We start from the raw sequence: 16,800 nt of genomic DNA on the forward strand, positions 1-16,800 counted from the left end.
GACTCCAGGATCAGGCCCTGAGCCGAAGGCAGACGTTCAACTGCTGAGCCATCCAGGCGTCCATAAAATATATTTTTTTTATAACTCAATAAAATGCTATTATCGTGAGTTCTGCTTGTAGACACAGATTTATACCGTAGGGTTTGATGGAAAGCAACCCTGGCTAAGTTACAGGAACTTGCTTTTTCTGAAGAGCCTGATGTCATCTTGCTTTTTGATCATGTGTAGTTTTCTCATGAACTCAGAGCGTGAAATATGTGAGCTGAGTAAATCTCAGGTTATTACTATGGCTGCCAGTGTGATCATGTATAAGTAGGTTTAAAAAAATGTTTTTCTGAACTCCTTTAGGTGAAATTTTTAGAACATGAATTAATTAGAACAATCGCTGAGAGTTATTTTGAGAAGGGACAAGCCCATAGTGAAACATACTGTGGTACCCCCTAAAGATCTTCTTTAAGATTACTGAAGATGGAATCAGGACCGTAAGTGTATAATTGAAGTGGGAAGATAATGGAATAGTAGACTTACTGTCTATTCTACGCTCATATATAGTGGGTAAACTTGAGGACTTGGTGTTTGTGAATTGTACCAACGTTCGCAGTGGTCGGTTAAGACAGGATTCCAGGGTGTTCCCCTGATCTCATTTTAGGGACTCTTTCTATCCAGATGATGTTGGTTGATCTAAATAAGTATCAAGAAAAACACAGTCGAGAAACTGCTTTTGTGTCTCTTCTCTCTCATTATTTTGGTATGAAATACATTAATTGCCGTAGAGTTTTTTGGGAGTGTAGCAATTATTAATTAATGCATATTTTGGGTCTTAGTCATTTTCTTCTATTTCTAATTCTCCTTAGAAAATTATTAACTTTTTGAAGGTGGCAACCATATCTTGATCTGTATTATAATTCCTTTTCAACCTAACATAGGATCAATTAATAATCTATAAGGTAAAAATAATTAAATATATAACACTCCTTTCAGTACTTACTATCAAAAATATCTAGAATGTAATCACTAGATACTCATTGACCTAAACTGCTGTACTTGCAATTATAGTGTTAATATTATCTACTTTATAGTGGAGGTGAAAATTGTAAGTGTAGATGATACTATATATATTGACATAGCTTGCAAATGAGTTGTATCATTTATTGATTACAAAAGGCAATGTGCTTTACTTCACAAAATTTTCTTCAGCTTCTTACTGTGTATTCATAGTAATTTTTCATATTTATTTTTAAGGTCGTTTGACATATTTTACTCAGATTACCTAATTATCTCTAAGAAACCTCTGATGGTGATATTGATGATCTAATGTACAACAGATCCTGGGTCATTATTATTTCATTTAGTGGTTGTATATATAGACCAAGAGGGAATCTGAATATTGATTCAGAGAATGACTAGTAACAATGATTTATGAACAAAGGATCTAGTGCAGTGAGCCAAACGTAAGACTGAATCTCATGAGCAACATTGGATTTTTTTCTTTTCTCTTTGCCTGAACAATGAATGATTAGTCCATAATATTATAGATGTTAATGCGAAAACATTCTTTCCAGGACTGTTAAGATTCATTGTTAATTATAATTGGAGGAAATACTTAAGTTTATTGTTTGACTTGAAAGCAACTTCTCAGGTATTTTGGCTGATAAGATTGGTTAGTTTAGAATAATTTGTTAATTTAAATAGCCCTGTAAATGAATGAAATTAAGATAGCTTGACTGGAAATAATAAAAATTAAGTTAACATTTAGCTATCCTTACCTAAGGGATGTTAGTTTTACTACTGTAAACATTTTGAAAATCAAGTCATTATTCTTTTGGTATTTTGTCATTTTCACAATCCCAAAATGCCTTTGTTTTACTTCCATTTTTTATTATAAAGGGAAAGCTAGTAAAACATAAAGTAAGTTTACCTGAACTATTTTATTAGTGGCAATAGCAGTTTAGAACATGGGTTTATATCCCAGCATTGGTATTTACTTAACTGTCCTTGAACAGGTTATATAGTCTCATTTTAAGGCAAAATGGAAATAATAATATATAAATCTTCAAGTTGTGAGGATTTCTTGAAGTCCTATAAATTAACCATTTAGACCTAATTATGTATCAGGCAATTATAGCTTTCTATTAGGAAGGGTTATATTTAGCCTGGAATATAACCTCCCAAGGGAACTTAAGGAGTTTTGTCTCTTTTGTTCCTCAGTACCCACCACACAATAGATGCTCAGTAAATATTTGTTGAATGAATAATGTAGTGACTAGCAGAAAGAATGGCTTTGTAATTAGCCTTGATTAGAATTCAAGCTCTGCCACTTGCTAGCTGAATAACTTCAATCCGGTTGCTTTTCCTCTCTGAGCCTCAGATTTCTGACCTTTCTAATATTGACCTCCTGAATTAGTGATGTATGTCTAATACATAGTAGGCACTCAGGAAATAATTTTTGGCTGTGGTACCCCTAATTTGTATTTAACTAAAAAAAATTGCCTAAGAATTTTCGACTATTAGAAAGTTAAGAGGGAAATAGAATGTCTTAAAGTTGGGGAGGACTGCCATTTAAAAATAGCTTTCCCCTTCTACAGTGGGAGGGAAAAAGAACTAACTTCTTATATTGCAGGTGGATTATAATGCAGCAATAAATGCAAAATATTTTAAATCAACAGATTTGTGATTTTTTTTTTTTTTGCTAGAAAAGTTGAGGGAGCCATCAACTTTTTATGATATGTAAGGTAATATTTTGAACGGGATCTGTAACTACTTTTGTTGTTGGGTTTTTTTTTTTTTTTCCTTTTGAGACTTAATTTGCAAGTTTATGTTCAGTCGTAAAATGTCCCCAACATTGGTTTGAAAATGACAGCAATTTGTTTTTATTATTTCAACTGGAAGGACTTTAATGACGAGAATGGCAGAGTGCCCTGCCTGTGCCTCCTGTGTCCACAGCTCCAAGCCTCTTTCGCGTGCTCAGCATGCCTGGTAGATGTTGCAGCAGCTTGCTGATGCCATTTGCTAGGAGCATTCCTGAAGTCTTCTCCTTCCTGCTCTAAGAGCTCTCCTAGAAGGATTTATTCCCTCACAGTGCAGAAGTTTCAGTAAAGGGTAAGACCAGCAACGAATGTTAAGGGGACTTTGGCAGAAATGGTTTAATTCCAAGCACTCGGACTGGAAACCAGTGTTGGCAGAAATGAAACCGAGAAAGAGGATGTCACCAGCGGTTGGCCACGTGGTGTTTGAATCTCTATCAGCATTCCCAGCCCCAAACTATCTTCGAGAAAGGAGAGAAAATAAACACAAAAGAACGTTGAATGTCTGGAGCTAAAATAAGCTCCCTGATTAGCGATAGCAAGGGCTTACTTAGACAACTTACTGAAAGAAAACTCCCCAGAGTGTCAGTGTTTTCTCCGATGTTAACAAGAAGGGGGACTTCTTGCCTGTCAGGGCCGCACATAGGATATTTCTGGAAAGCAGACACCCCGAATGAGGTTTAAATCGAAATGAAACTGTAATTTATTTTTCATTTTCTAAGCCTTTGCACGGGAGCATATGGAGTTCTCCGGGTTTGATGTTGTTTTGTTTGTTTCAGCAAAATCTTAGAAGAGCAGCTCTCTTGTGCTAGTAAGTTCCACTTCATAATTATTATCATTCTATAGGGCAAATAAGATTAGAAGGACTGATTTTGTATACGTAGCTTCCTTTGGCTTTCATTTAGCACCGACATGCATTTAGTGCGTAGAATGAAGCACTAACGTTGCATTTTAAACAGCGTCCGTGCATAATAACAAGGGTGGGTGACTTTGGTGGGTCTCGTACTTGGATGGTGCTTTTCTTTCCCCGGCCTCGTGCTTTTAGTTGTTTTGGGTTTATCATCAGTGGTCTTCCTACCTCAGTGTCCATAAGTAGAAATCAAAGAGAAAGCTTTGGATCTGAATCTTTATGTTGGTTTCACTCTGAATAGATAACCTTAGTTAACCAGTTTTAGAAAACTTTAAATTATCTTATTAATTTGAAGCATGGTCTAGTCTACCTCTTTCGTTGATACTTACAAACAGGTTTTATTTTTTTCCTCTTTTTGCTGAGCAGGCACGTCGCATACGAGGTTAAATATGATTTTCTGGTAATGTAAGATAAGTACCTGAATGTGAGAACTGATTAGTAGTGTTTTCCTAATTTTGCTGACAGTTTAAAGCATGGGATGTTTCTTGCAGCTAATAAATATAAGCAGGGTACTGTTTGAAGGATTATGCCTAACTGTACATTTTAAGTAGTGTATAAAACATTGAGGAGTGTTGGAATATAAACAGTGCGGAGGCATATTTCTGGAAGTCGTTGTTCAGCTTTGGAAGGCTTAGTAGTAATGATGCATCAGTTGACTTTTTGCATGGCAGAGTAGTAGGATATGCAGACCTAAAAAGAAAAATCATGACATAGGTTTGGTAGAAATAAGATGAGGATAAAATGGTTTGAATCTTCTTATTTGAAGGATAAGAACAAGGTTGTACATAAGAAGTGCATTGGATCTTTAAAAACCACATTTATAGTTTAAGTAGAAATGCTGTTTTCTGATTTTATTAAGAAATGAATCGTTACTTAGGTTTGAATCTTCTTATTTGAAGGATAAGGACAAGGTTGCACGTAAGAAGTGCATTGTATCTTTAAAAAACACAGTCATTTATAGCTAAAGTAGAAATGCTGTTTTCTGATTTTATTAAGAAATGAATCGTTACTTAGCATGAAGAGGAGTTTGATCTGTGCACTGTGCCTTTATAGTCAGAGTTCCTTACCGAAGTTCGTGGAAGGAGGTTTTCTAAAATCTAAAGACAAACTGGTTATTAATAAGAATTAATTACTTAAGCTTTTCTGTTTGCTAAAAGGAAACTTAATAGTATTTTTCTGATTTTGTTTCTTGTTTTTGTTATGCATTATGAGAAGCTTTGAGCTTCATTTTGCAGGTGGTTAAAGAGTGAAGGAGGAGTCTGTTAGCTAGCTACATTTATGCCTGTGAGTGTCCTTTGGCTGCACTTTGTTTAGGAGCAATGTGTCCCTAAGATTAATTTTGCCATGTTTGATTATTTATTCACTCTGTCTTTAACTGATTGTGGTTTGTTAGGTATTTCAGTTTTCATGGACTTTTTTTTTTTAATTTTTATTTTTATTTATTTATGATAGTCACACACAGAGAGAGAGAGGCAGAGACACAGGCAGAGGGAGAAGCAGGTTCCATGCACCGGGAGCCGGACGTGGGACTCGATCCCGGGCCTCCAGGATCGCGCCCTGGGCCAAAGGCAGGCGCCAAACCGCTGCGCCACCCAGGGATCCCCACTGACTTTTTTTTTTTTTTTTTTAATGGAAGGTTGTTTTTAATTTGGACCACAGCAATGATACCTTTTGACTTAGTTTTCAAGATTGCATCGAAAGCTTGAATTTTTATAAATAATTTTCTTCAGTGTGAAGATGATTGGACATAGATTGTAGAGCGAGAAAAATAAATTTGATATTCTTTTTACTTATTGAACAGATGGACGTAAGTTTTATTTGCATAAAGCAAGCCATGATTTTTATTACATTACAGAACCTGTTTCTGTTAGTTAGAAACAATCATCCATACTAAGTCTCATAATTGACTACAGTGTAATTTTAAAATCGAGTTTCCCATTCTCAAACCTTAAAATTGCGTTTCACGTTAAAATCCTGACAAATACGCTTAAATTTTATAGTTAAAATCTGTTCATGAAATATCTGTCCTGGCCAAAGACCACAAAAGAGGTCTTGGTTGTGCGGTTTCCTCCTCATTTTCCCCTTACTAACAGAGGTTTTCCTATCTTGGCAGCTGTTTCCTACAAGGCAGTCATCAGTCTGATTTCTTCCTTCCCTTTCTTCCCACAAACAAGGACTCTTTCAAAAGCAGATGACCGAAGACAGATTGATGTTGGACCGCTTTAAGAAAGTGGAAATGTGTTCAAGAGTTGTGTATGTGGGCAGGCAGCCTGATGCATGCCATTGAAATGAAAATACTCATTACCAGCAGAATTTGGACAGTGAGAATTCTTTGCTCAAATCAGGAGCATTCCAGAGGCTGACTTAATTTTATGTGTACTAATTAATGCGTCTCATTCACACATTAAAATTATTCTAATTGCTTCACCAGATCATTGAACAATATGGAGGATATAAGAAGTTTTTCCTTGATTAGCCTTTCCAGTGTGACAGGTCATGAAATTATCTGACTTCTCTTGCTTTATATAAAAGAGCTTGCAGATTTAAGGCAGGTACTTCGCCACAGCGGTTGTAAATTGCAGCTGTACTCGTGCATTTGTCATTTGAATAGTTTTTGGGAGTTTAGTGTGAAAAAGAATAGAGCCAATTCTACAGGGTTGTGTGCCGTCTTTCCCCATAAGATTAATTTTTGATATATCATTCTTTTTCTATATTTCGGCATTCAGGAGAGGAAGTTCGATCCTCCCTTTGTTTTTGTCTTATTTCTTCGGGCATAGAATCATCTCAAGTGTTCCTATTAGAGGGACATCTGGGTGGCTCAGTCAGTTAAGTGTCTGCCTTTGATTCCGATCATGATCCCACGGTCCTGGGATTGAGCCCACTTCGGGTTCCCCACTCAGCCAGAGAGTCTGCTTCTCCCTCTCCCCTTGACTGCCGCTCCCCCCTGCTTGTGCTCTCTCTTTCTGTCAAACAAATAAAATCTTTATTAAAAAAATTGTTTTTAAGATGAAGTGTTCTTAGAACTGGATAATACCATTTCTGACCCCCTTCATCATAATACCTAAATGTCTTAAATAGGTTGGGTTTTAAAAAATATTTTATTTATTTATTCATGAGAGACACAAGAGAGAGGCAAAGACATAGGCAGAAGGAGAAGCAGGATCCATGCAGGGAGCCCGATGTGGGACCCATCGCAGGACCCCAGGATCACGACCTGAGCCAAAGGCAGACACCCAACCACTGAGCCACCCAGGTGCCCCGTCTTCAGTAGATTCAAAGAGAGCTGCTATTCTGGGTCATGGAGAGACGTATATGGAAGCAGTTTTATCTCTGAAACTAGAGGCATGATAAAACAAACTGCTTATTATGGAAATACCTTATTAGTTTCATCTGTGATTTTATGGATTTTTATATTTAAACACCAGAAATGAAGGAACCTGGGTGGCTCAGTCGGTTAAGCATCTGCCTTCAGCTCAGGTCATGATCTTGGGGTCCTGTGAGCGAGCCCTGAGTTAGGCTTCCTGCTCAGTGGGGAGCCTGCTTCTCCCTCTCCTTCTGCCCCTCCGCCCCTGCTCGCTTTCTTACTGGTGCTTGCTCACAGTATCTCTCTCTCTCTCTCAAATAAGTCAAATCTTTAAGAAAGTGAAGAATAAAAAATAATCATAACATTAAAAAAATGAAGAATAAAAAAAATAAACACTAGGTAATAAATTCAGATTAATCTTTCACATTTTTTTTGGTGCGGTTGTCAAGTAAAGCAAGATAGTAGCTTTGTAGGGTGGTAAGGATTCTGAACTATTTAGAATCTGAATGCTTTTTCATTGAAGTTATTAAATCATAGTGAACTGATGATAGAATAACTATATATTATCCTATATATTATTCTAACTGCTAATAGAATCATACATGACACATGAAGCATGTAGCAAATGCAGAGTAGCTCAGAAAATGTGAAAGAACTCGAGTTAACTAGGAAAACATTGGTTTTTAAATTTTCTTTGTGCTTTCGTGACAGCATCTCAATTCTGTAAGAGTTCTTTTTCATGGGGACAACCTCAGAATACAGATAAAACTTTCCTCCTTCCTCCACTTTAAAAAACTTTGCAGCAGATTAAGGGTAGATTGAGAGAACTTATTAGTAAGAGTATTACTTAGAAGAAAATTACAGGAAGTTAATATGAAGAAACTGTTAAGATAGCCCTTTAAAGGAAAATTTTGTAATTTTTCTGCCCTTAAGGCTAGACCAGGAGCCTGGATGTATTTGAGAACTGTCTGCATTTTATGTGTATTGTAAGGCTAGTATTTACTCTGATTCCTCATGTTACCCTAGAAAGAAGTGAAACACTTAAGTAAAACCTAGCAAATAACGTGGTCTCATGTGGTCCTGGGAACTGAGGAATTCTGATTAAGTCATGCTCCTAAAGTTTTTTTTATCCTCTCTCATTGAAAAACTGAATTCTTGAGGGCCAGACAGACTTAAACTTGGTTCCAGGTTTTATATTCTTACCCCTCTCCTAGTTTTTTAGAAAAATAGTGCTACAGGCTTGGAGGTAAATAAATCATTGTGGTCTTTGGATTTTTATTTGAGTCTAGTAGGTGGACCAGCCTACTCAAGGATATAAATTTAATCTTACTACGTTATACTTTGCCATTAAAAAAACTCCAAATCTATGAAAATCTAAATCTTTAAAATGAAATAGAAAGAAACCCTTCATTAAACTGCTTCCTCTATGAATAACTATAGCAAATTAATATGTAGTGTTTAGGAATGTGGTGCTTTTGGAATGCCATTGTTATATAAATTAATGTACATCCAAGTGTTAAAAATTGTACATCCGTAATAGAAAATAAAACGACTTAATTATATCACTCATCTGTCCTTGAAGACAACAGGATAAAATATTAGATAATATTGCTGTTACCATCACTAGAAACAAAAACAAAAAAAAATGTGTTTATAAAACGTTATTAGAGGCATTATATACTGAAGCTAGTAATTTGATAAAAAAGATTGGTATGTGGCTAAGAAAGACAGATGTATTGTTCTAGAATGACTTCCTAAGCTTTTCAAAGAAAAAAATCATCATCAGGGATTTATATAACTATTCTGTGAATTCGTATGTCATGGTTATCTATAAATGGTTTTTGAGCTTTGATCGTTTTCTTTATGTTCTTGTAAGGCCCAGGTATCCAGTATGTAGGAAAAGCACCTGTATTGGATATAGAATCAAAACATATAGCATTTATTTTTTTATACTTATGAAATAGATGGAGGCCAGGAGGGAAAGACTTGTTGTTATTATTTTTGCTTTTTTTGTGTGTGTGACGTAACAGGACCATAAGAGTAAATGATGGATTTGTTTGTTTTTCAGATATGAGGATCAATGATGCAGACTGCTGGGTTCGATGAAGCTGGGCATTTATAACTAGATTCATTAAGGAATACAAAGAAAATATTTAAAGGGATCAATAATGGTGTCTTCTGGTTGCAGAATGCGAAGTCTGTGGTTTGTCATTATAATCAGCTTCTTACCGAATACAGAAGGTAAGATGCAATTTAAATTTTATTTTTTTAAATCTGAGTGAACTTAATTTAAACTGTGTAATCTACTCTTGGCTAGAACGAGTTTTATTATTTCAAAAAGTAGCTGTTAAAAAGATTTCCCAAATGTCAAATTCTTTTTTTTTTTTTTTTGGTGGTTGAATTTATTTTCATTACACACAGCTATGGTATGGAAGAAAGTGCTAGAAATCTGAATTTATGTTTCACATAAATTTGTAAAATATTATCATTAATAATCCTGAGAGAAGTAAATGAAAGCTTTGCTTTCGTGTTTATTTTACACTTATTGACCAAATTTATTCCAGTTAAATTGTAAGTATTTTGTGTCAGTTTTTTAGTTTGTTTACTTCTTAAATGGAGGCATAATTTAGTTCTGAAGCTCCTAAATAAAATATTTTCTTATCTTCCGGAAAATATATTTTTTGTAGTTCTCCCTTTTGAATGTTATATATATCTTTTTGAAGATGGGTCTGATTTTAAAGAACTACCTGCACTTCTGAGGCTTACTGAAATAATCGGAACCATCATTTATTAATTACTGTATAGATTTCTTGATATCAGTTATTTCTTTAGTCTTACATATTATTTCCATGTGAAAATAACACCCTTTCAGTTGCTTTTTATAGAGCAGGTCAGAAGTTAATATGGAGCTAAGATATGTTAATTTTATAGCTATTTGATAGTGGTAGTTATATATTCAGTGTGAAACTATATTAATCTTGTAAAATCTGTGAAGAATACAAAAATCTCTGAGAAATGCATGGATTTTATTTGTCCCAATTAAATATTCTTGAAGAAAATATTTTGGAATTTTAAAACTGGTTTTCTATGTACTTTTAAGTGATCCCATTTATACCTATTAATGAAATGACAGGTGGAGACAAAGAGGTGTGCTGTCAACTAATAGAAGCTTATTATTTCAGCATCTTTGTAATAAGCTTCAGAATTAAAATGTGTTAACATTTTAATTTTGCTGAAACAATTTTATCTGAATTGCTGTTCCAGAATTATATTTCATCATTTTCTTCTTGCCTTCCCTGTTCCCTGCTTTCAATATATTGACACAACTTAATAATATAATTCAAATAGATAACATATTTGGAAGTATTTTAAAATAAGAAATTCTGTATTCAGAAAGTAAATAATGTTCACTTAGATTTAAATTTCAAAGTTACAAATGGGTTAATATTCTGTTTTTTAGAAGATACTACTCTTTGCATCAGAATTGAAAGATACATCAGATCTAACAGTAAAATGTAATATGTCTGAATGAATAGTACCATAATGATAAACAACAAGCAGAAACTGAGTTTAAGAATATGAATCCGTGGCTTGAATTGTTATGAAAATCTTGTGTATAGTCTCTAATTTTGCATCTGTTTTTTTGGGAGGGAAAACTAACTGAATTCCTGCTGTTATGTTTGAATGTTTTTATACATTCAAGAAAGATTCCAGGTGTGGACCAATGGCTCATTAGTCCACATAATGAAAATATTTCCAATCAAGATAGAGACCACTTTGCTGGCACAGAAGCTTAACTCAGCAGGGGGGCTAGCAAACAGAGACTTTTTCATGAGATACTGCAGTTTTATTTCTAGTGTCACCTATCAGGTCAGGATTCATATCTGCTGTTAAGAGAAATTTCATTTTTGGCGCATCAGGCCAGGGGGGTGTTGCTTTTGAAGCAGTTCCCTCCTACGGGTAAAAAGAACCTGGGAGGAATCCACACAGCTAGCTGTAAGAGTAGACAGTGTTAATGCACACTGTTAGAATACTGATCCAGCACCACATGGTTTTGTCTTAGAAAACTTTTACATGACATGATAGTCCTTTATTGCCAGAAAGCAGATAATGTTCTGTGATCACCTAGAGAGAAAACCAATCAAAGTGAGGTATGAGAGCACAGGAAAGAAGTTATAAATTGAACCATTCAGCTATTAAGTTTCTTCAGAGCCCTTACATGATGGTTACCTTTTCAAATCTTACAGAGATGAGCACTTTTTGTGTTAGTTTTTGGATTCTTGCAGATACAACTCAGATGACGTTTCCTAGGTGGTTTCTTCCTTTCTCATTTATTGAGTGACTACACTGAGCTAGGTGCTTAGGATTCTGAAATGCACTAGGCACAGTTCCTGCTCTTGAGGAGCTCCCAGTCTTGTGCGGGGGGAGAAACTGTAAGTACCCACTGGGGTCGAGCAGGCGAAGTAATAACTTCAGTGCAATAGGCCAGTGGAGGTCTACAGTAGACAGGAGAATGCTTGCCGGAGGACCCATGGTTGCCATTCCAGTATTTAGCCTGGTTTTGCTGGTCTTCTGACTTTGCAGTAGAAACCAGACGTGGATTTTAAGTAGTATCAGCTAATTAAGATTAAAACAAAAGCAAAACAAGCCTGTGTATTATATTTAGCGATGAACTTGCCTTCTTCAGAGCTTTTATTTTTTCCTCTTTACCAATAGTGTTTCACTTTCGTATATTATTTTAAAGGCCAAACATAACTTTTGGATTTATTTTTACATCAGATGAGAGGTAAATTTCCACATTTGCAAGGACTTGTTTTAATGTTCAGGTAAACATTCTAAATATGTCATGTTTTGTGTACATAGTTCTTTAGAACAAACTACTGAAGATTATTTTTAAATTTTACAACAGTAAAATCTAATTAAGGTTTAATTGTTAGAATTAGCTTATCTCTCTCTCTGTCTGTGAAGTAGGGTTTAAGAATCAAGTATCACCCGTTAAATTTACTTGTTTTTGCAAAATAGGAACAATGTTTTGGTTATTCTTAGAGTCTGTTCTCCCTTGCGTATTTTTGAAAATTGTTTAGAATTTCCAAATAAAAAATGATTATGAAAGATCAGACTTTCAAAATGTTTTGTAAGTTTTTCTTAGAATTGATTTTATTCCTAGAGAACTAACTAATCTCAAGCCCTTCAAAAATCAGTTTTGTTGAGAAACTGGCATGCTTTGATTCTTTTGGCCAATTTTTATAAGCAGAGTAACCACTGTGGAATCATGTATCAGTAAGTAGGAAAGTAAATTGAATTTTTGTGTCCTAGAGAATTAAATTATGCTATATAATGGAGCCCTGGCAAGCATAAGTCAGACATGTGAAGGCTTGCTCGAGTGACAAGTTACAAATAATAGCAGTTCTTCAGCAAAGTCGGTTTTAAGATGGATTTCAGGTTGAATATTTTATGCAGTGAGTATTTAATTAGATTTCATTAGTGAAAATTTTAATCTGCTCAAATTACATTGTTATTTATCCTTATTTCAAAAAGAATGTTATACCCGTATAAATGCCAGATATGCAAGATACAGTATTACCTATTGTATATATATCAAGAAAATTTAAGAATGCTGTTGTAGAAATAGTCTCTTACCGATTTTAAATGTACTCTTAAATTGTCTAAGCATATTTTACAATGACTTTTGTATTAATGATATCTTACTAAAAAATAATGTTTGGCTATAGAAAAATAATATTTGGCTATTTCCTTCAGACTGATCATAATTTGGAAGGAATAGTAGCTTTTTATCCAAGGTTAAACTTAAGGATTAAAATAATTCAGACCTGTATTCATTCATTCTTTTATTTATATGCACGTATTAGAAAATGTATAAAATTTTATTTCCATATACACTATTGTCAGCATCACAGGGGCAACACTTGTTTTTTGTTTATTTCATCAGTGTGTCCAAGTGCCTAGAATGATGCCTGGCTTATAATTATAAGTACTCACTTTAAATCCATCACATAAATACCAGAAATCTTTGAAGAGAGTCATAGTCTTAATAGAGAGAGGATAATAAATAGTTGTAATAATAGGTTAGTTAGTGCCATTATGGATGATATTCACAGAAGCATTGAGATGAAGAGTAGAGGGGGGTTGGATGTATGTCAGGAAAAGGCTTCCAGCTGCAAGTGATGGTGATTCAGTATAAGTTGAATAAGTACGTAAAAGCAGTGGGTGAGCATGGTGGTGAAGGAAAAAAATCAACAGAGAAACAGCATGGTGTGGAATAAAGTATTGTAGTGGTTCTTAAGAGCATCAGAATCACCTAGAGAAGGTCTGGGGTGCCACCCACGCATTGCATTTCTGACAAATTTGGGGGATGATGTCCCTCAGCATCACAGTTAGCCACTGTAGTATCGTATGTGTGTAGGTGGTTGAGGTGAGGTGTAGGGATGCATGCATATTGGATATAAAGTAACTTTTTGAAAGTGTTTTTGAAAAGAAATTAAATAATTCACTAGGATCCGGAAGTAGTTATAACCAGTTGATTACAAGGAATTACTACAGGAGGAATTACTATCTGTATCTCTTCATGTGGCTTTTTATTCCTCCAATCAGGCTTCTTGGGCATAATTTAAGGCTCTAAAAAGGGATTTCCCCTCTCCTTTCTTGACAGTGTATTGAGAAGGGGGAAAAAAAAAAAGGAAAAATTGGCTCCAGACTGTAAAAAAAACAGGACATATATTCTGTTTAAGAGTAAATGCTACATTTTCAGAGCTCCTAAACCCTTGCTTCAATTTGTCTCTTCATTGTGATAACCGTGTTCTTTTTCTTGTTGGGAATAACTACATGGCCATTGCTATGAAAATGCTGAACTGACTTACTGTAGGGACTTCAGATTTCCCAGTCTAGCAAAATTGACTACTTTTGTTCATTTCAGTATATTTCTGATTAGTTGAAAGCTAGGAAGTAAATTTTCAGCAAGGTATGTGGAGATTTGGCCATATGACTCCTATTAAACTTAATGGGAGTCACTACTCTCATTAAATTAATAGGAATCGTGCAGCATATCTGTGTTGGCTGAATAGCAAATGTAACCTTATTTTTTAAATTCACAAATTATGTAAATTAACGTTGCTTTAAAACTGCATTTTTTTAAATAATGATTTTATTTATATGTTTAGTGTAGATCAATGTGATTTGACTCCTTGAGAAAGTACCCAACTATATTGCTCTTAGGACACTTTATTGTATTATATGAGTGTAATGTAATTTGATTGCAGCAGCTTTCCTCTGCATAGGTAGTGATGTAATTCAGTTTTTAAAATATAAATATTAATGCCATTTACAAATTATATAATGTTATTTCTTATCTTGTAAAAACCAAATGCATTACCGTATTACTACCAGGATTCAGGAACAAGGTTTATTTGTTCAGAATATGACTCAAAATTGAAAAAATAAGACTAAACTTACTAGGAGACACTGGCATCTTTAAAAAAAGTGGTTTAGAACATACATTTGTCATCTTATGTACCAATACTCAGTGTCAAAATATGCTGTATTTCATATGTTGAAGATTAGATTCCAGGGCTTGATTGTTGCAACTTTCTTCCCACTTTTCATCCTACTCTCTACCCTATTTCATGCTCTTTTGTTCTTTTCCAGTGTTAGAAAAGGTTTGTTTATCCATGGTCTGTGTTGATTCACAGGTGGGTCTGTTGCTGGTGGAAAAGTGCTATAAATCAGTGTGTCACACACAACAGCCACCGAGCAGACCTCAATAACATTGTATTGCTGGCTGTTCAATTTTTACAAGCCTCCGTTTTCTGACAGAAAAGACTGCATCAGATGCTAAATAAATAAATCTGTTGTTATGAAATAATACTTTGCAAAAAGTAAAGAGGTTATAAACTTGTCCATATAAGAGAAATACATGAAGTATAGATTTTACATCCGTATTAGGCACTTGTCACAGTTATTGTTATATTTTTGAAAGAACAATATTATTAAAGGTAGCTTAATTAAAAGCATAGGAAGCATGTAAAACATCTTAGTTTTGTCAAACAGCAATTGTGTTAATTACTCCTTACTGAGTAATTTCAGTTTTGATGAATCTTTTGCTTCATTTTGTGAATTAATACACCTTTTCACTTTTTTATATGTCATATACTTAGGTTGTGATATTAGGGAATACAATAATACAAGTGATTGAGCACTTCTGACTATTAATGTAGAATTGGTATGTCTCCAAGAACCGATTTATCTGCCACATTACTAAGGGAGTGTTTTACTGAAACATATGCTTGGTACCCTATGGTACTCTTTATTTTCTTTTCACCTCCTGCATGACAGAGAATGACATATGACAGCCGTGCGGTCTACATGTATTAGACATCAATGTGGATTAGTGAATATCTCATGACATCTTTCAACCCTATTCTTGAACTCCTTTTGTCAACTTGACAGAAGTGATTCCAGGAGAATACCTAGCCTCAGCCCTGGGATCTCTTGGCTAAAATGTAAGGCTGAGAAGGGAATTCCATATCCGAGCTTCAGGAAGCAAAAACAGCATTTATAATCCCTCCTTATCAGCATGGGACTCCACTGAGTTTGACTTTTATGTCTGCCATTATTCTTGCTTGGAGGGCTTTGTTTTTGTTTTTGTTTTTTTTTTTTCTTAAAAGTACCTTTTCCCCTCTTCTGATTTTGAATGTAGTACATTGTCATAAGAAAAGATAAAAAAAATTAAGAAATTGAGGTAAGCGTTTAAAATTGTTCATAATTGTAGGATCTTGATATAACCATGGAACATTTCTTTTTTTTTCCCAACACACGTGATTTTTTTTCTTTAAGATTTTTATTTATTTATTTGAGAGTGAACGCATGCATACGTGAGCAAGAGCAAGAGCAAACAAATGAGCTGGGAAGGGGCAAAGGGAGAGGGAGAAGCAGGTTCCGCTGAGCAGGGAGTCCAATGTGGGGCTTGATCTGGGATCAAGACCTGATCCCAGATAGACACTTAACCAACTGAACCACCAACTGAGGCGACCCACCAACATACTTGACATTATGGAGAAAACAAAATTATGATGTGTGAAACAAAATTAGCTTCTTTATTTCCAAATACTTTTTTTTTTTTAAGATTTTATTTATTCATGAGAGACCCACAGAGAGAGGCAGAGACACAGGCAGAGGGAGAAGCAGGCTCCATGCAGGAAGCCTGATATGGGACTCGATCCCGGGACTCCAGGATCATGCCCTGGGACGAAGGCAGGTACCAAACCGCTGAGCCACCCAGGGATCCCCTCCATATACTTTTATATTCTGATTTTTTCATATATTATCATAACTTGTATTACCATGTCATTATATATTTAGATAATGGATTTTAACACCTGCATGGTAACTTATCATATATATGTCAAAAATGGTTTAATTCTCTGTCTGTACTCATTGGCTAAGGGAACTTAATTTCTTTCAAGTATAAGTAAAATAAATATCTGTGTAAATCTCTTTCTTAATATCTGCTTATTTCCTGAGACTGGAATTCTAGAATTCTGATTATTATATCAGGCATGTGGACATCTTCCATACTGGTTTTTCTGAATGATATACCACTGTTTTGATTACCAGTGTGTGAAAGTATCAATCTTACATATTTAACCAGCATTGATTTTAAATTTTTAGAAGAATTGACCCATTGCTATGAGAAAAAAGGGTATCTGAAGATTAAATTTATAATTTGGGGCTAATTGTGAGAAAAAATAGTTTTCATGGATTTATGT

The 16,800-nt window shown here is 34.8% G+C and overlaps 1 protein-coding gene across 13 annotated transcripts in view; it reads left to right on the plus strand.

The window, feature by feature from the left end:
• The window catches only part of ADGRL2 (adhesion G protein-coupled receptor L2), a 277,269-nt gene that overhangs the window by 114,460 nt on the left and 146,009 nt on the right, over positions 1-16,800 (plus strand). For all 13 annotated transcript variants that reach the window (XM_055339475.1, XM_055339473.1, XM_055339482.1 and 10 more), the window contains one exon: positions 9,087-9,259. In XM_055339475.1, coding sequence (XP_055195450.1) covers positions 9,187-9,259 — 73 coding nt within the window. In that variant the 5' untranslated portion in view covers positions 9,087-9,186. The remainder of the gene's footprint in view (positions 1-9,086; positions 9,260-16,800) is intronic.

This window comes from Nyctereutes procyonoides, unplaced genomic scaffold (genome assembly GCF_905146905.1).
Source record: "Nyctereutes procyonoides isolate TBG_1078 unplaced genomic scaffold, NYPRO_anot_genome, whole genome shotgun sequence".
Taxonomy (NCBI): domain Eukaryota; kingdom Metazoa; phylum Chordata; class Mammalia; order Carnivora; family Canidae; genus Nyctereutes; species Nyctereutes procyonoides.